At 37.1% G+C, this 21,967-nt stretch overlaps 1 protein-coding gene across 3 annotated transcripts in view; it reads right to left on the reverse strand.

The window, feature by feature from the left end:
- Positions 1-21,967, reverse strand: part of CCDC91 (coiled-coil domain containing 91) — a 127,372-nt gene that overhangs the window by 63,692 nt on the left and 41,713 nt on the right. For all 3 annotated transcript variants that reach the window (XR_011148007.1, XM_069003418.1, XM_069003417.1), the window contains exon 7: positions 9,729-9,806. Coding sequence is in view for 2 of the 3 variants with exons in the window: in XM_069003418.1 (XP_068859519.1) it covers positions 9,729-9,806 (78 nt within the window). In the remaining variant the exon portion in view is untranslated. The remainder of the gene's footprint in view (positions 1-9,728; positions 9,807-21,967) is intronic.

Genomic DNA, 21,967 nt, shown 5'->3' on the forward strand with positions numbered 1-21,967 from the left:
TTACATGGCTCATGTGATTTAAGCCTTCTCCCCTGATAGTATAAAGTCTTTATGCCACTTTCCAAATATTCATCAGGGTATTTATACACAATTTACCAAACTATTCTTAACTAGTAATCAATATACTGAAGTAGTCAAAATGACTGGGTAAGTTAAAACAGACATGACTTTTATAGAAAACAGACCTTTGGCCCAAATGCAGATAAAGAAAAAAAATCCCATTGTTCAAACAATCTTTACTTTAGAGATGTATTTACTTCATGGAACATAACATACACATCAAATAAAATTTTGAATACTTTAAAAAAAACCTAAAAATGTATAAAAAAGAGAAAATCTTCCGACAATTTTTGACGTACCTTTTCAAATTTTCCACTAACTATCCTCTTATGCCAAAATCACTGTTCTTCAGTAATGCTATAGCACGGTAGCAGTTCTCAGCACAAGTTCAGTGATTTTAAAAGGTTAAAAATTGTGCTTAATCAAAGAGTAAGAATATGTTTACTGGTGTTGGCGGGGGATTTAGCAAACCGTAAGTTTACTTTCAAAAAAGACAATTTATTTCTAACTAAATTAAAATCTTTCATTTATAGAAATTCAAGCAATCAGAAAAACTGAATTCTCAAAGAAGTGCAACCTCTGTACATGAATCTTTACACACTAAATCCTACTCTGCATAAATTACAATTAGCCACATATCACTGGCAAAAATTAAGGCTGGACTTTGGTGTTTGGGTTCTTTTTTTTTGCAAACTATTGTGGCAAGAAATGTTTCATGTAACTGGCACAAAAGAAAATAAAATTATTCTGTTCTTAGGGAAAACAGTAACAGAATGGTCATTAAGTTGCAATGGCATTTCTCAGGCCATTTCTTGCTCATGTCAAGGGCTGAGTCACCTTATGCACTTTGCTGTGCAAACTTTACTGGGAACTGTTAAAATCCTGTTAAATGGTATAAAGAACTTTCAGTTTTCAAGGAAATAATTATTATTCTTTGGATGGCATGTCAAGGCTGTTAAATTTTTAACATTAATTTATTATTACTATTTTTCTTTTGAAAATACATAAAATTCCACAATCAGAAACAAAAGCCTTCCTTTTCTGTCATACACACTATTAAATACAGTTTAAATAGTACCACAGGGCTGATACTGCATTTGACTGTTCCACTAGCTGGCCAAGTAAGGAGAAGGAGAGAAAAATCTCCCTATGTAGCACAGTACTACAGGTTTCCTGATGGGAAATACAGCACAGATGTGTGATACCCATCCAAAGCTTTGGCAAATTTCAAGATAATCAACTACTCAAATTTAATAATTTAAAAAAAATTCATTTACCAATTAACTTACTTAATAAACTGAAACACACATTTGGCTACTTGATGATAGGCATCTCTAATATAATAGTTACAACTACAATGACACTAAAAGTCTTTTGATTAATTGCTATTCTGGACAAATGCTCTTATCACTGCTGAAATACCACTTTCTTTCCTAATTAGTTAAGGAGGAATCATTAATTATGCTACTGGGTTGACATTCCATAAATCTATGGTCAGTTGGTATTTTACCAGTCTCTTTTTAATTGAATCATTTCAGGTAAGGTTACAGCAGAATGCAGCCTATGGTATCTATTGCATGAAGTCAAGGGTAGGATTTCAATATGAGTGCCCTTGTTAATTAATTTTTCCTTCTATATATTGTGCAATGAACTTCCTTGACACGGGGTGGGAAAGGCCATCAAAGAATCACAGAATCATAGGATGTTAAGGGTTGGAAGGGACCTTAAAGATCATGTAGTTCCAACTCCCTGCTATGGGCAGGGACACCTTTGTTACGATCCGGTTTAAACCCAGGAAAGCAAAGCAAGCTAAGTCTCTGTGCATAAACCAGAAAGAACTTAGAAGGTTCAAGATATTCCCAGAAATGAGATTAAAATCAAACGAGATTAAATGTTGATTCAAAAAAATTGATGTATTTTATTTAATAGTAAAAGAGGCAAAGAGAAGGAAAGAGAAAAGAAAGAGAAAGAAATAGAAAAAGAAGTGTGTGTGGGGGTGGGGGGACAGGGAGAGGTGACAGGGGTTAGGTGGAAGCACATCACCCATCTGAGGGTCCCAACGATGTCTCCTTGCTCCCCTCCATCTGCTCTGCTGGTGGTGAGGGTCCCCCGTCACCGCTGTGGCTGTGATGCCACACGCCAAAGAGTGCAGAATCCCCTGGATTAATATCCGCTGTGGGCCAGGTGGGAATGCCCACGTGCCTCTCTTGCAGGGGCTAGCTTGACACACTGTCCCTTGCAACACTGAGGGTCTGTTGCATCATCTCAGGGGGTCTGGGGACTCCTTTGGGGGGGCCCCTGTGATGGGCCATGTCACCCCCTTCTGCTGTGGATAAGCTTCCTCCCCCCCGGTGAGGACCCCTCAGCTGGGCTCCTGGGCACAGTTGGAGGATGGACAGTCACTGCACCTCTGACCAGAGGCGTTTCCAACACACACCCAAAGCCTCTCCTCTCCCCTGCCCTTTGGTGCGGGGTCTGTTCGAGCCTGGCAGCTGATAGCCCTGGGGCTGTGGTCCTCATCTTGGAAGTGTTAAACCTGTGCTCAGTGAATGTCCCCAGCCCTGAGTTGTTACTTTATCGAGCAGTGTCAGGCCTCAGTCAGGGTGTGGTAGTCTTCTCTGCAGCTTTTGTAATACAGTTTTAAAAGTCCTTTAAGAAAATGTTTAAGTCATAGACTATAATTTTTCAGTCTCTGACAACCTTCCACTAGACCACGTTGCCCAGAGACTCATCCAAACTGGCTTCTCCCCCACTTTCTGATCTTTCTACTAAACCCAAAAAAGAGAATTGATCCTGCTTTTCCGTCAATAACCAAAACCTCATGATAGCTTCTGACAGGAAAAAGAGACTGAAACCCCTTAAGTTCTCTATAGAGTCTTCATTTTAGTTTCAGATACGATGGGTTATAAAAATCACAGAAAAAATGTTGTTTCCTCAAACCAGTATAAAAATCTTCACACATTTAAATGACTGTACAAAACATTCTTAAATTAAGCTAGGTAAACTAAGTAAATTAGTCTGGACCCCTGTTTGAGCTCAGATAAAAAACTAACCTTAGCTTTAAGTTTCATACATTAGAATAATTTTAGAAGACCTTGAACTGAAAATAAATCCAAACATCATAATAAGATCCATGATCACCCTGGATGGTTCTTAAGGGAATAAACATCTATTACATGTTTTAGCACAGGTCAGAAACTTTGGTCCTGGAATTGACAGCACACTCCCTGTGCGGTGGGAACCCTGGAGAACGGCATTCCTGCACGCAGACCAGGGAGTGAGAAACTGCACAGTGCCCAATGTCAGAAGAAAAGCTTAAAACCACAAATGATCACACTTCATCCTGTATTTCTACAGTATGTGGTATGTATTGAGTACTAGATTATCTCTAAAATTTATCCTCATACTTAAGAATGCAAAAGTGCAATAAGTATGGTTTTACCAAAAGTGTAACACAGACACCCCAGGTTATTTTTAATACAAACCTACTTGCACAGGCCTAGTGCATAATGTCTTCATTCTACTGGCAATACAAACCACAGCTACTTGCCCAGACAGAATTTATTGTATGGCCAGAAGCTAGAATTTATGAGAATCCCTCTTGAATGAAATAGCCAAAATACAGACTGATACCCCCAATTCTTCCCCAATTCCTTAGTAGTAACAAATTGCCAAACCCCTTTCTTTCAACTCCCTCTTTTTATTGTAGGAAAATGCTAGTCAGAATAAAGCCAAGAAGAAAAACAAAGCAGAGGTCATTATCCCCTCCTATCTCTTCTGAAAAAATAGTATAAAAGTAGTTCTGACCCATGTAAAACACAGGTTTCCCAGATGCATAGCACTATTTGAAAATATTAAACCTACTCGTATGTAACACCAGTATGAAATATAAATCATGGTGTACACGTTGCTGGATTATGTTTCAGAATGTTACTTAAAAGCACTGCATCAAAAGCCTTGGTCAATCCAAAACAATACCCTGCTCAAGCATCATTGGCTTAAGTAGCTAAATAGAAGCCAGTACATCAAACATCTTTAGTTCAAAATTGCTGAGTCAGGGTGACCAAAACAAGTGATCTTTAAAAATCAAAGTTATTAGGGAGAAGCTACCACACAGCTTCAGACATGAGAACTGTATTAAATACAGCAACAGTACTTCCAAATTTTTATGCTTTATAGCACTAGACAATGATTCATCTAATTCAGCATCCTGTCTCCACAATTTAATTACTTTCTACTACTTAATTTAAGGGTGAAATGCAATTACCCAATTGCTGAATGATAGAGCAGAGGACACAATGGAAATTCTTTTCTGACCCACAGAGAAGACACATTAATTCAATAAAATGTAGTATTTGACTAATTGTGTTATAATTCAGCTATTAGCTAAGACAGAGGTGATACAAATAAAACTATTTAAAAGTTTTCGAAAAATGTCTTTTTCAAAAGAATTCAACTTATCCACTTCAGCCCAAGATACCCCACTTTTTCATGATAGAGCTACTTCCAGGTGAGCCTGCCTTTAAGTGAAAATGGAACGTGTCCATTTAGGTGCTACGGAATAAGGTGGGGGGGGTTAAATATAACAAAAGGGTAATGTGGTTTTTGGAAAGCGATGCAAACATTTTAGTTTCATTTTCAGCTGCTTGTGGTTGAAATTGTGCCGATCCATACCAGCAAGGATCAACAACTTACAGCTTGAGTACTATGCTAGGTTTATCTAGATAGCTCAATTTTACTGGCATGTGAGTGCAAAGGATTTATTTTCCACAAAACCCTGTTCTAACAGACTCCTGCCAGAGGCAAACTGCAAACTCGCTCTTAATCTTCTATTAACCTTTCTATTTTTATATTATTTAACACCATATTTATTATTCTATAGCCAGAAGCACATACACAATTCATCCTCACTAATATGGGAGGGAAGAGATTCCTTGCAATTTTTTTAATTGCTTTCAAAATTTAAAGATCTCTTAATCAATGACAAAATATTTTTGATTACCAGATCTCTGGAAGTACGAGACTCGACTGCATCTTTTGCACCTGCTTTTATGGGAATTCTGTAGAGAGACTTCCATAGTAGCATCACTGTTGTAGATGAGTACTCTTATGGTGTAAAATCCCAAGGAATCTCTCCTTTTTCAGCCATCAGCTCTCCATGAGAAAAAACAATGCTGTTTTATTTTCAAGGCTCACTTGAATTCTACTGTGACTTGCACATGAACAAGCATAGAAGTTGGAAGTGAAATACAAGCCCTTGCAACAACTTTTGGATTTGTCCTTTTATTCATGTGTCAGGCCTTTCTGAGCCAGGATGTCAACTTGGAAACTTAATAAGCTAAGCTGATGTTTTAAAGAGCTGAGAACTGGCCACATTTCAGAGCTTTCCCTCACTAGGGATAAACTATGTCTAAAAAAAGATATCCTGATTCTAGATTAACTTCTTTTGTAATGAAATCCTTTAAAATTTCCTTTGTTTATTAGAGGGTAACCTTTCAGTTCATAGGTGTATTATTGACACAAATATTTTCAAAAGAAAATCTGATGACCCCCACATATTCCATGCTTTGAAAATCTGTTCTAACATTCTGATGAAAAAATCCCACCGCCTAACACTGAAAACTGATGGACAAAACTCTTACTTGCAGCAAGGGCTGGGAAGAATTTTGCACTTTGAAGTTAATTTCTATGAAGGGAACACACATCTGATTCATGCAGGCTGTCTTTTAGAAGACTATTAATTGCATAAAATAATCTAAGGAAATAAAACTCATCAAATAAATACACCTGCCTGTAACCTCATATTCTTTAAAGCTTACATTAGAGGATATTTTATATGATGAGAAATAAAACAGATTAAAACTATTAACTCATCTATTTACAGAACTGTGACAATTTCAGAACAAAAGCTTGACTAAACAAGCATGGAGAAATTCTTATGTTGCTTGTGGTAAATATCTTAAGATGAGATGTGATCCCACAAGCATAACTTCCAAGATCTACAATTACTTTTCTTTACCATGGTTAATTACCAGGGATAAAAGTTTAAAACAACAATGACATGAAATTAAACAAAAGTAGGTAAACATGAGAAGGGGAAACTTGGCCTACACAGAACACTGAGTTAATTTTTAATTTGCTTTCTGTGGTTTTTAATACAAATTTTGTGACTGTGTTCTGGATGGTTTATTTGTTGAAAGGAAGATTAGAATGTGAGATGCTTAAAAATGGCCAAGGCTTTTGAGGGCTTGTGCTACAAAGCATCTAATGGTCTCTATTAATGGATTTCCCAACACATTGGACAAGTGAACATTCCAAAGACAACTGAAATTAATTCTAAGGGCTTTGGTATATCCAGGTCCTTGAAAATAGGTCATTCAATATTTGACTTCTTATGTAAGCTGCATTTTCAGCACTGCTGCCTTAGTAAGAAGGACCAGTCAGCAAGGTAGGAACTGAGGGGGTTTGTCCTCAAACTTGAGTACCCTGTCTGCCCAGGGACACCATACTCGTGAAAGATCCATGTGGAGAAATACCGTCCCTTTTACAACAAATAACCACCCAAAATACAGGAAAGGGACTAGAAGGAAGCAGAACCCATTTGGAAGTATAGGAAGATACATCAACAACAACAGAGGTCTGCTGCAGTACACCTGCAAGGAGTGGAATTAGCTCTGAATGGAAGAAAACTGTGATTTTCTGGTTACCACCTTGGCAACCTTGTACACAGAAGCCAAAAAACGGCAACTCTCTTTCCCTTTGTAAACCAAAAGGAAGGCACATTCACTGATCTACCAGCAATAACACTTATCTGTGCCAGGAGTACAGAAAAGACAAGTCAACCAAATTTTTTCCACTGTTGTTCCACTCAAGGTTTCAATACCTAAGTTACAGGATTTGGGGTTTGAGGCATTCTGGGGATTATTTCCTAGGGCTAAGGATGACCTGTTCATAGTTTTACAAGCTATCCTTAAACAACCAATGTTGGGCATTATACTAAGTTGTGCTACAGCTCTGCTGAAGCAGCACCACAAAATTATAATTGACTGGTATCAGAGAGGATTAGTCAGAATTCCAACACTCCTGACTGCAACAGAACCTAATTAGGGCCTGAGCAATCCCTTGACTGGAATAACCTGCATCAGTTCAATTTATTAAACCCCAAGGAATGCAAAATAAGTCTGTTTTCATCTCAAACAAGATTTTCCTTCCCATGCCTTTTAAACCACTCCCAGCCTTGTTTAGGTAAATTTCCCCACTCAAGGTAATTTGGGGATTAATTAGATAGTACTTACAAAAAATCTACCAAAAATGGAAATTACTGCTGCATATAAATGATTTGTATTAGTGTAACACAGTCTTAAATCTTAAAGAAGATATATTTCAGCACAAAAATAAGTCTGGCTCATCATAAGTAAATTAAAGGAGTTAATGAATCTCAAGATTCTGTCTTTCACTAAAAGGACTAATCAGATTTACTTTACATTCCTAAACAAATGCTACATGTAGGAATCCTTATTTGGTTATCTAATTGCCAACGTATCTGAAAAATACAATAAATTCCTAAGGATGTGAGCAGTTTAAAAGCCCCCAGAATGTAAGGTATTACTTTTATAACTATGAAACCATATTTGACTCATTTACTTAAGAAAAATCAAATCTTAGCCCTGTTCCATATTGAAATATTAACAATGAATTAACATTTTAAAAGACTCTGTGGGATTATTTTCTCAAACAAAACTACAGAACAGTTTTTGCCTTCACTGAATTCCCTGATGATTCAGTGTTACTTTTTTATTTAAAGTACATGGCAAAGGGTTACTAGAAAGGTATTAAAGTATAAACAACCAACCAAAAAAATTCTAGGCTTTTTTTAAACCCAGCAATCTTTTTTGATTTTTCTTGCTACCTTGATGAATAAGTCACCTCATGTTTGCAGAAAAGGTTGATTGCAGTAATTTACCAGAGGTTGGCATATCTGACATTATTTCTCATCAGAGTGTTCAACTAACAACATGAGGCAACAGGAAGGCTTGTATGAGGTATATTCATGTCATGGTTCCCTGGTATTAAAGAGTGACTTTATGTAACTTGAATATAAACATTCTATGAGAAATAATACACTAAATATAAACACTGTTTAGAAACACAGGATTCAATTAACTCCCTAATCTTTTGTGCCAAATCACTGAAACTGATAAACATAAATCTTATTTTCCAGATGGCATATCAGATCTACCCAGCTGCTGCTGACTGGTAAAACAGCTTTCAAAAATGATTATGACACATAAATAGATCCCTTTACCCAACTACACATGAAAAAATTATTCCTTTAAGGGGCCAATAGGACCCGTGCAGAGCTCTCCTTTAGCTCAGACAAACTTAAATGGTGAAAAATTTAAATTTAAATGGTGAAAAATTATACCTAGAAAACATTCAAAACTTTCATTCAATACTGTAAAATTGTTGCATTTGACCATTTGCTTGTATTTTCAAAAATACAAAGAAAGAAATGTAAGTTCAGCAATTACCAAAAACTCACAAGCTTTTTCAAAATATAAGTTCACACTTATAGCAGCCAGATATTTTACACATATCTAGAACAAAATAGAAATGAAAAATGCTGCTATTGAAGATGTTGAGTGGCCCATTCAAAGGCACACACTCCAAAGAACACCCCCATTTGAGAACTTCTATGGCAAAGGGGTCCTCAAAGAAGTAAGGGAAGAGAAGCACAATAATTCTCCCCCAGAAGTGAAATGAGGGGGTCATGAAGAAGTGGGACTCCACCAGTGGCCATGTTTCAGTTTTCTCAGGAATGGAAACTTTTGAAACTTTTTTCCGGATAGGTTCCCTTCAGATGAAATTAATAAAATTCATATTGATGGAGACAGACATATTTCTACAGAAAGCCAGTTTCAATATTAGCTAGAATATTTCCCAGTTCCCAGTTTGCAGATGCCTACCAGGTCTTAAGTTTGCCTTTTCATTTTCAAAACCAGCCTTCATTCACATTTCCCATTATCAGTTTTCCTCCTGCCAGATCTGTTTTAAGCCTAATTAGAATTCTTAGCTTTACCTGCTCCTCCTAACTTGATTCAGTTTTTGTCCTTTGTGCGTTTCTTACTCAATAGTTTCCATAACGCAACAAAAGACACAGATTTATGCTCCACAGTAACATCCAGTTCTTTCATCCTACAAGCAGACAGGAACTAAAGCAGCATAGAAGAGGAACTACAGATTCAGCTTTATTTCATCCATAACTCCCTCCCTTAGTGTAGATAAAAACCTGCTGAACTGGTCTGTGATGCTTCTTCCCTGCAAGTGCAGCTCTGGAGACTGAAGAGGTCCAAAACGTGGATTTGTGATAAACAATCCAACCCAAAGTTTACCACAACTGACTGAGAATTTTGGGTTTCTTCTGGTTTTAAGTTTCCTTACTGAAAATGGCTAACCAACTTTATCTGAAGTTTTCCAAAGTGCAGGCTGGGAAAACATGTCATGCAAAATTTCAGACCAAACAATCTAAATTGAAAACAGAAAAGACAGTGAGAGAGGTCGAGCAATCAGCACAAGCAGTACTAATAATTGTGCACTGCAGGCAGCCATCCTATTCACTATTACAATAACACCATTTGGAAATTTTGTTAGCTTGGCAACTCAATTACCTTGAATTCTTCAACAATAATAGTTAAGGCTTCATGTCCAGCTTTTCTCATGTCTTCTAATTCCTGCTTATGCTTTTCCTGTACAAAAATATGGAAAAGATTATATACAACATAAGCACTCGACTTAACAATTTTAATTAGGAGAATAAATACCAATTATTCTCCTCAGTTTTGGTGTCTTTCATGAAGAAATGTACACAGCTTGATCCTTTAGATATTTTATATATATATATATATATATACACATATGTATATATATGCTAAATTCAAGTAGGTCCCAGTATTAAACTTATTTTTATTTCTTAATTTTACTTTATAGACCCCAGATGATTCTAAATGGTTCTCCAAATTTTGTTTTTAGAACTTTCTTTGTTTCTTGGTATACCTGTGGATGGCAGGACTTCCAAATCACCCTCTTAGTAAATATTATTTACTGCCTCTACCAATGAAAATGTTGAGATGAAGTAGTATCAGATTCCATTTCCTCAGAAATGCACACCTTTCTCCTACTTATTATGTAGCTCCTCTTTTATCTTTTGTTTTATTCTAAAGATTCCCAGGAAAGTCTTCTTGCAAAAGAAATCCTGAATATATTTTTCAAACAAAGCTGCATTGTTCACTTTTTATTTTCTGCACAGTTATTATGTAAAAGGAACATGGACAGAAACATTCTGGCATTTTTTCCTTTATCTAACAGTTTGCTAAGTCTGCAGTGTGAACACCTTGCTGGATTCTCATCAGCATTTCCCTCTATCAATGAGCAGCAGCACTTCTTCCAATCACCACTTTGTAAGAAGATGAAAAACATCCTCTCCTGCCTTATTCTTTGCTGCAGGGTCTGTTCTGGTACCAGTGCATATGGCAGGATGTAGTTGCTTCAAATCATAGTGGATTTAAATAATCTTTGGATTTTCTTGGTGCAGAAACACATTAATCACAAATGTTACCGGGCAGTGATCATAGAACAAAACCATACACAACTTACACTACGTAATTTTTGCTTTTTGGGTCAAAAAAGAGTTGAATTTAATTAATACAATTCTGTTTCCTAAAACCTGTGTGTTTGGAATAAGCAAAACCTAGTGTCTAACAAAGCATATTCAATTCTGTTGTGTAACAACATGTAACACCATTAAAATTAATTAATCAGTCTGTAACTGTATTTACCTAGAGGTTTCTGCTCTGTCATTTGATTCCATTCTCCTGAAAGGGTCATCTAGCAAAAAGTGGGAAACTACAGCTACACAATCCTTGTATCCCTGGCCCAAATATAATGAGACATTCAGATTTTCTTTAATAAAACTGTGGGCTTTTGTGAAGCCCTGCAAGAACAACTGCTAAGTAGCAGAAGAACTGAAGATGGAAATATTTTGACGTGTAAATAAACTACTGCATCAGACAACAACACACAACGTGGGTCCATCAATTTAATCCCACTGTGGTGCAACCATGTATCACTGACATCACAAATAATTCAAACTCTGATATTATACAGGTTAAAAAAACCCAGTTCTTTTGACTGAGGAAGTAGGACATCCCATTCTGGTAGAAAGCACAGTGCCTCTCACTCGCATTACTAGGCAAAGCAAAACACGGAGCAAAAAATGCACTTTGTCCCCTTACAATAAATTCCTCAAGTTTTTCAGAACCAGTGACTTGTTCAAGGTCATGTCCTAATTGTGAACTGATAACACAAGATGAAGCATCGACACCAAGGCATTCCTGTAACACCAGTTAGGAGTCTTTTATTCCTGTAGGAAATGTTCGAGACAGTTATCTGAGTTGCTGCTGACTGCCTATCTTCTGTAAGGCTGCGGTACCTTCAGAGGCAGCTGCAAGTCTGAACCAGAAAGTAATGCACTCTCTTCCCTCCTCATTTCTGTACTCATGCAAGAAGGGAAACTATAGTTCCCTGCAGGTAACTGAAGTAGAAGACAAATTTCAAATTATGCAGCTTTGCTTTACACAATTACATCATTAAAACTCTTCATACTGGACTCCATTGCACTGAGATTTTCGTCTCTGTAAAATCAACTCTTCTCTCTTTCAGAGCATCATTCAAAAAAATTATAGATAACATCTAGCACTTAAGTTCTTATTTGAAGACATACATATTTCCTTCAATTCACCCAAGCACAGAGAAAAAATAGTAATACTCAATGCAACAGAACTAAATCAATGAGAAATTGAGGTAAATATGATGAGAACCAGTCCATAATGGCTAATTAATATACACACTAGAGTGTGCTATTGTGTATAAAATACAGATTGGTCACTATTTCTGTTCATGTGAAATAAGAATGTGAGCTCTACAGAACTAAAACACAGGAGCATCTCCAGGTCTCTAGCAAAGCAAATATTTTCACTTAGTCCTATCATCAACATCCTAGTGAAAGATACAGCTAAGAACCTAAAGATAAGGACAAATATAGGGAGGAGAGAAAGATTTCAGATTTCCCAAGATAACCAAAACCCCCACATTACACACAGCCTTAAGCTCACCACAGGAACCAAGGAGACACTGTGATTTATTTCATACAAGTAAATATCATTTGTACCTGGAGCATAACAATGGAAGATTTTGAGGTGAATAATGAAGTGAGGTAGCAAACAAACTTTCACAAGCAACTGCCTAACATGGTGGTGGTGAGGACATTTCCTGCTGAGTTAGAACCGAGTTGAGCCAGAGTTGAGTGAGTGTGAACAGACCAGCCTGCTGGGAGTATTATGACTGATTAAATGTGAAAAACTAGGCAAAGGAAATAGTAGGGAAGAGCCTGAACACGCTCCAAACCAAAACATAACTACAGTTCCCATACCACTCTGAGTATTTGCAGTGTATAACAGGGATGTCTACCCTGTCACATTAAGACATGAATATTTTGTGAAGAACAATTATAATTTGTATCTGCTCTTTTTTTCCCTACAGGATGTGCATATAGAGACTCTCCACTGAAGAGGACATTAAACAATAAAAAGAAGTGCTGAAGCTAACGTGTTGTTAGTATGTAAGCACATTTTGCTACCAAAACTGCATGATATGTTAAATAGCACCTACAAATGGCTCAGAAAGCCTTCTCTGGCTGCCTTGAGGTTACTAAAATATTACACAGACATTTACTTCTTTGGGATAAAGCTACAAATGTGCCAAGGCAACTTATGTCTTGGATGCTTTCCTAGTTCCCCACATAATCTAAAGGGTGGGACATGATAGCAAGAGGAAGCAAGGAAGAAGGAGCGAACAGGAGAACAATTCCAGGGAAGCTGAGAAGAGAATACTTCCATTAAACAACAAAGTAAGCATGAAAGGAATTCTGAGCTTCATTAGGCTATTTTTATGTCTCTTATCTCAAAAGCATCAGTCTTCAGATCAAATTAAATTCCACCATGGTCCATAAAGAACAAACTATTAATATGGAAAGGGTTGCCAGCTGTCATCAATGGCTACTGATACTGAAGCCAGTTGTAACACCCAACACAACTTTATATAGCACATGTATTTAAAAATGTATCAGCATTTATGAAGTTCTTTACTGTAGTACACTTCATGATATATACAGAGATATGTATGAAAAAACTACACTAGGAGAGTTTTCCTTCTTTCTATAGATAGGAGACTGACCTCCACACTGCAAGGGTCTGGAAAAAGGATGGCTTAGGGAAAGAGGATCATGTTAGGAAATACTTAGGCAAGCTGGACATAATTAAGTCTGTGATGCCTGACAGGAGGAACCCACAAGTGCTGAGAGAGCTGGCAGATGTAATTGTGAGGCTCTGCTCAATAGCTGTGGACTGATCACAATGACCTGGAGAAGTGTCTGAGAACTGGAGGTAGTAAATGTCATTCCTGTCTTCAAGAAATGAGAAGAAACCACAAGGAGCTACAGGTTGGGCAGTGGGAAGTACCTGGGAAGGAGATAGTGCTGTTTTTTCCTGGGACAGAGTGAATTTTTTCACAGTAGGGAGCTACATTTTGGATTTCTACTGAAATAAGCACTAGTAACTCATGGATATTTTAGTTACTGGTGGCCTTTGACACTTTTCTAAAATCCTCATTGGAGAAGCTGCCTAAGTGTGGTCAGGAGAAGCTGGAAGTGAGGCAGATTGAAAATCGGCTGAACTGGCACACCCAAAAGGCGGCAGTGCGTCCCAGTGGACAAGAATTTGAACATGAGGCCAGCAATCCCAGACTGTATAAGGCTAAATAGTGCCCCCAGGTCACGAGAGGCGATCCTACCCCTCTACTCAGCACTATCAGGGCCACTGCTGGAGTACTGAGTCCAGTTCTGGGCTCCCCAGTAGAAAAAAACAGATGAACATACTGGAGAGAGACCAGCAAAGGGACACAAAGATAATGATGGGTTGGGACCATCCTTCACATGAAGAGAGACTGAGAGAGCTGTGACTGTTAAGTCTGGAGAAGGCTCGGGGGATCTTACCAATGCATATAAAGACCTGAAGGAATGGTACAAAAAGAACAGTCAGGTTCTGCAATGGGCTGCCCAGGGAGGTTGGTGGAGTCACTGTCCCTGGAGGTGTTTGAAGAAAGACTGGATGTGGCACTCAATTTAATTGAAAGGTGGTGTTAGGTCATAGGTTGGACTTGATACTTTCCAAGGTCTTTTCCAACCTAGTTGATTCTGTAATTGTATTTACCAAGTCCTAATACACTAGGTATTATTCCTGAGGCTACTTGGTTTTTCTCAAAACTTTTCCACAGAAAGTACTAAAAGAGATCCTACAAAGCAAACAGTGCAGTGCTGCATATTTATCACAGGTGAGCCCTTCCAAAGGACCCGCCGCCTACAGCTCACTACAGTATATATGTTGTTTCCTAATATTTATTCTGGATACAGTCTTTTATTACCAGTTTCAAACATATGAATCTTCATATGTCAAAACGAATAGTAACCAAACCCACAATTTATATCAACAAAACTATAACTAGAGATACCTTATGTGCCAAAAATTGGTAACATTTCCATCTGTAGCTCTGTTAACCTTTGAGAGGTAATCAACATATGCTTTAGAAATGTAACTAATTGAAGGAATGTATATTGAATTTTCATAAAGTTGTACTATTCGTAACACATAATGATGTTCACAGCACATTCCTAGAGGATACCTTCAGTCTTTTCATGGATGTTTAAAAACACAAGACGACTACAAAGAAACTTGACACTCAGTCAAGTAGCTTCAAAAGCAGGCAGGAATAAATTTCACTTAAGCATGAATAAAAACTTTCCAAACTTCTAGAAGATATACAATAAGAACTCATAGCATCATTGTATGAAAATGCTCTAATAATTTTTTGTTGAGCTGTAAGATTAACATATCTTTGAAATTTTTCCAATGTAATATGAAACCTAGTTTTCTTCCTTGTTTTTGCAATATAGAAAATAAGTTTCATTATAACATAAACAATACTACTCAGCACAAAATTAACAGAAAGAAAAGTTACATCTTTACATTTAAATGTCCTTTTCATTTTCAGCATGTGAACTATTTTCTTTGGCTGCCTCTTGAATTAAAACTCGGGGAGCAAACCATGGTGATATGCTTATCTCTCCTTTCAATCTTAATTCCTTTACTGAATTGTAAATACATTTTGGAACACTAACAGCATTCCAAGGCAGACATACTATATGAAACCTAGCTGATCAACAGCTATTTTCCCATCAAAGTACAAGCAAAGCATCTTCAACACAAATTGTTGCCATGCTCATTCTGGGCTACAAATGCATTTTTGTTTGTTGGTTTCCTGAAGACAAGTGATGATGTGCAAGTTGAACAAAACTCACAGAACTCACTGGGCAACCAGAGACACAAGTATCCATCTTTGCATCAAGTTTCTGTATTTGTTTCATAAGAAAATTGACAAGAATTTAGATCAGAAAATAGAATAATCAGCAGCTTGGGAAATTTAGCATCAAATCAAAGAGCTTGGGATAAAGTAAATACCAAGAAAAACAGATGCTGAAGAAGATGACAACACAGCCTTTTAAAGACTTTCTTAGCTGAAGATCTCCATGAAAAGCTTCTCTTGACCTTGTTGTTCCAGAGAAAAGAGGGCTATGAAATAAAATCAAACACTCGTCAGTTAGACCATCCTGCCCAAAGCAGAACACAAACATCATCTGCAACTGAACTCCCATTTTCCTGCATCAGAGAACTGCTATCAAGCTGTAAACTTCAAGATTAACTTGTTAGTTATTTGTTTTACTTCCTGAAAAAGTCGTAAATAGTCTAAGCATGAAGGGGAAAAAAAAATCCAAAGAGATAGAAGCTACACCTTTTCCAGAGAAAACAAATATATAAAGAAAACAGGAGAAATAACTACTGCTCGCTTATTTTAAGATACTGCTATGGATTCTGCAAGGAAGGGATTTTTGCCTAACCTCAGAAAAATTCAAGCTGGAAGGAAGCATCTCCCACAGTCCAGAAAGACGTACCCAAATCACAGATAGACAGATTTTATAAGAAGTCCTTCTCAGTTCTAGTGTCTCTTAGGGAGCTAGTAATGCAGCTCCACATTCTGAACCACTCTATTTTGCTTCCTGTAAAACCTCACACTGAACATGGATTGGTTTCATAGTACAAGCTCCTATTTTAACATGGCAGATATATTTAAAACCACCAAAAATGTTATATTCCATACAACAGTGACTTAAGTTTACAGTAACTGATACTTTGACTAGTTTACCATTTCAAATACTGCATTAATCAGATTTTTGGTTCAGGCATTCCTGACCCTGCCCTTAATTGGCAATGAGGTAGGCCAGATTGGAGTAAAATATTCCAAATAATTCAGCCTGGGGAATATCCCCTGGATTGGACTTATAACTTTAGTGACTGGGAGTAGGCTATTTATTTTTCTCAGTTTATGACCAAAGTATTAAATCACAAAATCACACAATCATTCAGGTTGGAAGGAACCTCTGGAGGTCATCTAGCTTAACCTCCTGCTGAAAGCAAGATCAACACTGAATTCAAACCAGATTGTTCAGATCCTTGTTCAGTGAGATCTTGAAAAACCCTGAAGATGGGGATTTCACAACCTCTCTGGCTAAGACATCTCAATGCTTATCTTCATCATAAAACACTTTTTTCCTTATAGCAAGTTACAACTTCCCATGTTTTAATCTATCACCATTTCCTGCTACACATCTCTGCAGAACCTGCCTAGCTCTATTTTTCTGACAACTTTGTAGGTATTTGCCATCTGCTGTTAGATTTCCTCTAAGCCTTCTCTTCTCCAGATTGAGTCAGCGTACACCACATTCCTCTCATCCACAGTCTAGGAGTTTCATCATGGAAGGCAATCAGGTTGGTCAGGCATAATTTGTCTTTTGGTAAATCCATGTTGGCTGTTCCCAATCACCTTGTTCACGTGCCCAGAAACAGCTGCCAAGAGCACCTACATCATGATATTCCCAAAGACCAGAAGGCTGGCATGCCTGGATCCATCCATCCATCCATCCATCCATCCATCCATCCATCATCCTTCTTGTCTCCTTCCAATAATCAGTGGCTTCCCCCAGTCTCTGAGTTGATGCAGAACTCTCTCATAGTGACAGCCAACTCTCTCACTACTCCTGAGCTCTGTGGTCTGAAGCTGCTTGTTTTTACAAATGACACTTCTTTTCTCCTGTGCCTCTGTGCTGAGCTGGTGAAGGTCTGGCCCTGCTTGCTTCCCAGACGCCGTGCATTTGTATGTGCACATTTGGCATGGGTCCCCAGAATCCAGTCAATTGTTGTGTTGGTTGATACATGAGGGCCTGCTTTGGGTTATTTCTTTCACCACCTCCCACCTCTGAGGTGACTAAACCCCCACTTCTTACAAATGTTAAACTCACACGTGGGAGGAGAAAGAAAGTCTTGCCTTGCTCTTTTTCAAGCAACACATAAGATGGACACATCAAGATGACAGTATTTAGTTCTCAAGAATGTGTTTAAGAACTTGGGCTTGATTAGCAAAGATGATGACAAAATCCTGACACCATCAAATTGCCTGACATCAATGAAGTTCCAGTTCTACAGTATTTGTAGCAAACAAACAACACCCATTCCTCTGCCACAAAACCCCCTTATACTTTGGAGCCTAGATATGAACCTGGGCATCTAAAGAGCAATCCCATGTGAAAACTGTAACATGCATTTATTAGTTTCTCTATTTCACTTACTGTGAAACACTGATGGTACTGAACTAACAGCAAAACTAGTTACTCCAGGGGAGGAAAGCTAAGTTTGAGGACATGGGGTAGGCAGAAAATCTAACCAATCTCTTTAAAAGAATGATAAATTTAGCCTACTCTCTTCCTCAAAGCAAAGCAGTCTCATTAAAATCACCAAACCAAAGTCAAAATCAACTTCTTTTTTTTTTTTTTTTTTTGCCAAAAAACATCAGATGTAACATTCTGATAGAGTCAGCAATGATTGATACCACCCTAAGTTACTTAGAGGTAACTAAAAGCTATGTTGGGTTTTAACTGGTTTTTGGTGTTTTGGTTTTTTTTTAATCAAACTGTGATTTGAAAAACACAGACCTATTAAATTTTTAAAAATACAGATCATTAAGCTATGTCATCTAATTTTAAAATGTATTACTATTGACCACAAAAAGCAAATGGATTCATACATACAGATGAATATTCAGAATTCTAAAGTTACAGTGAAAACAACAAAAATAGACATATACCTGCGCTTTTCAAAATATAGCCCAAGAGTAACACAACTCAAGATTCTTGACACTTTTATACACTCTATTTACTTCTTGATCATGATGATATTAACACTTAAACAAAATTGAAAGAAATATTTTCTGACAGATGCATAAATTTGAGGGAGGGACTGACCTTCCCATGACTGTATCTTACACTCATTCACTCCAGATCTATTCCATGTTGCCATTTCATCCTTTCTAGAACACCCCTCACTTTCTTCCACTCCTCACTCTCTCCTTCCCTCCAAGGATGTTAAAACCACAATTCTCATATTTGAACTTTTTATTTTTAACAACAGTAATTCCACAGCTCCCTCTTTAATCTATTCAATATGCTGCAGTTAAAAACAAAAAAGCAACCTGCCCCCTTCCCCCCTAAAAAAACCCCCCAAACAAAAAACCCCCACCAAATACCCCACAGCAGAAAAAACCTTTCCCCTCCAGTAAGAACCCTGTTGTTGCTGAAAGAATGAGAGGGAGAAGCAGAGGGATTCTAATTTGGACACAAATATCGTTTCCTCTAACTCTACAAACCCAGACCATACAAACACCGCCCCTTTCAAAATCCCTCGGTTCCTTTCTCCAAGCCAGCTGGCAAGGAGACAAAAACAAGCTCACTCTTCCTTTGTTGTATGTGAGAAATTAAAATGTAAATACGTTTTAAAAGGCCATAGCATTAGGACTGAATTTGACAGAAAGCTTGAGCTGTGTTTTAGCTTGGTTTGAAATTTCTTGGTATTTTACACTACATCAGACCTCCCACAAACTGGCTTACCCAGATGAGAAAAATCATGATTAAGACACGTTCTTGTTCTGAGCAGCTCCCCTCTTCAGAGGGGCACAAACACAGCTTACAGTAAGGCTCTTGGCTGAAAGTGTTTTCAAAAAGGGAAGGCAAATCCTGCTGGAATATAGCCTTCTCAACTGGATATATGCAGATTTATTAAGCATATGTAAAGGTATTTAAAGGACTGGAGGCCACATTAAAAAATGTAAAGTAGTGCAGCACCAGTTAAAAATACAACACATCAAAAAAAAAGAATAAAAATGTTATTCTTCCTTAAAAAATACTATTGGGTTTCTGCTGTGCAATGGAAGATTCATCAGCTGTGGCAGTGATTGGTACAAGATAAGGTAATTTAATTGGTGGTGACAGAATGGGACTGTGTTGAAAGTTGATGAAGTACTGTCACAGGAGTTGCAACATGCCTCAAAGAGATGCTATTTTTATTTAACAAATAATTATTTCTCAAAAGAATGTGAAAGTTAAGACAGACAAATTTGATGTAAGCAGGAGGGAGAGTGCCACTAGACCCCCATTCATGTGAAACTCTCTAACGAAAATATTATGCAAAATATGAGATATCATCACACTATTCTTGTAGTCTTCATTAGCTACAATATCCCCTTTCTTCCTGCATGGGAGATGTCCACTGCATTTTTGCCTAAATTCCATAAAGCCCTGAATAATTTTCCTCAGTTGACAACTGTCACCACATTTACAGTAAAATATCTAAGACCTGCTTAATCTATCTTAAAACATCACCACTGAATGTCTTAAAGTGACACAGACTTGCAATGTGTCTTCATAAGCAGTGAGTCCAAGTCCCAGGGACTCAGGGAACTCCCCACCAGCCCAGCTGAACGCAGCTGTTTTCCCACTGGGGATTCTGAGCAGGTAATGGAACTCCCAAGGGGCAGAGATGTAATCACACTCCACATGAAACCCTGGAACTGTTCTCTCTACTGACCTTTTTTCAGGCTTGCTTTCATTTATTTATTTATTTATTTATTTATTTATTTATTTTATTTTTTGGTGTTTTTTTTACTCTTTTAAACAAAGTATTTCACAAAGTACTTTCACAAAAGCAGGCATCACAGACTGTCTGGAACTAGGTTATAGCTCAAAAAGATGGAAATGGATCTCCTTTTCCGCTTATCACAAACAAGAAGACTCTTCAAGCATTAAAAATACCTTTCCAGCTATAAATTTTGAATATAAGGGAGGTTTAGAACATTTTCCATTCTTTGTTTCTTATGAGCTCAAACTGTGTTTTCCTTCAGAGCTTCCCTGAAGTTACCAAGACTTATCACAAATTCTCTGCCTAGCAGGTCAATGGAAACCTGCTTTCCAATGACACCCTCACTTCTTATTTATCTCAAAAGTCGGACTACAAACTCAGCCCTTTGAAAACCTAGCACAGAAACATGGACTGTTCTCCCTACATAAACAGGAAGTACATTAAGCACAGGCTTACTGGCTGAAATTATTCTTAAAATATATTTAAAAAATTACAATAACTTAAGAAATTCAGAATTTCTTTCAGTCCTTTATTTCAATGCCTTCCATTATTTTCTAAGCATTATTTAGACCTTCATTTTCATAATTTCATTTTTTCATTATGGTACTCACTTCTGGAAATTAATGTTGATCATCCCAAGCAATTATTTGCCTGAGAATGCTTTAATTTGTAAAGCATATCCAAAACCAAAACACTGTATGTGTTTATCAACACATTCAAGTAATAGGTTTATTTTTAAGGAATTGCATGGAATTGAGAAAATCTGTTTTATCTCAATATCCTCCAGGTTTAAGAACAGATGTTCTAGTTTTCATTAGTATCAGCTTTCTTTCAGTGATAAAACTTCCGCCAAGAATAGTAAAAAAGTTCTCAGTAGTTTAAGTACATGATTATTTTAAATGTCACATGCTGTTCTGGACCTTTTAAGCCTTTAATGAGGAAAAAACCTTATACAAGTCTCAGCAGCAAAATGTTATTTATTTATTTAAGAACAGCAACAGTAAAGTAACCAATACTTTATCTTTGGAACTGCTTTCTCAATATCAGGAGTTATATAGAAGTGACCTGTTACACACCTTTGCAGTAGTTTAAAATACTAGTTATTTGCTGACACTTTGCCTGTATATTAACATTTTGGCAGTTTACTCAAGTAAAAAAGTAAAGGCATAACTTATAAGGAAGTTTCCAAGGTAACTGAGGAGGGATGAATAAATCCAACTTTGATATGTAAATCACAAGAGTTTCTTGGCTATGTAATAACTTCCAGTGGGTGAATTAGTTAGATTGGAATACATTTATACAAATAAATTTGCTTAATACTTGGCAAATTATATATTTCACCTGGGTTTAGAAACACAAGTAAACTGTGTTTCAACACCAAGTGTGTACTATATACAAATAAAATTTAATACAGATTGAAAAAGTAAATTTAAAGGTATAGCAGGTTAATCAAGCAATAAAAGTTTCAGTAATGTATTAAGCTGCATTCTGCAGTCATTCATAGTTTATTAATGAATTATAAACCAAATAAGATGCTTTAACAGCTAAAGGGCGATGAAGGGACAATCCTTCAAATTTCTCCTCAAAACATCATCCTGGTATTTGCTGTGCATCTTATGCCTCCAAGTGTATAAACAGGAAATACAAATTCTGTTAAAAGTATTGACTAATTTTGGCTAATATTGGCTAAGAGTTACTATTTTGGTGGTGAGTAA

The sequence above is a fragment of the Aphelocoma coerulescens genome, chromosome 1A (genome assembly GCF_041296385.1).
Source record: "Aphelocoma coerulescens isolate FSJ_1873_10779 chromosome 1A, UR_Acoe_1.0, whole genome shotgun sequence".
Classification (NCBI taxonomy): domain Eukaryota; kingdom Metazoa; phylum Chordata; class Aves; order Passeriformes; family Corvidae; genus Aphelocoma; species Aphelocoma coerulescens.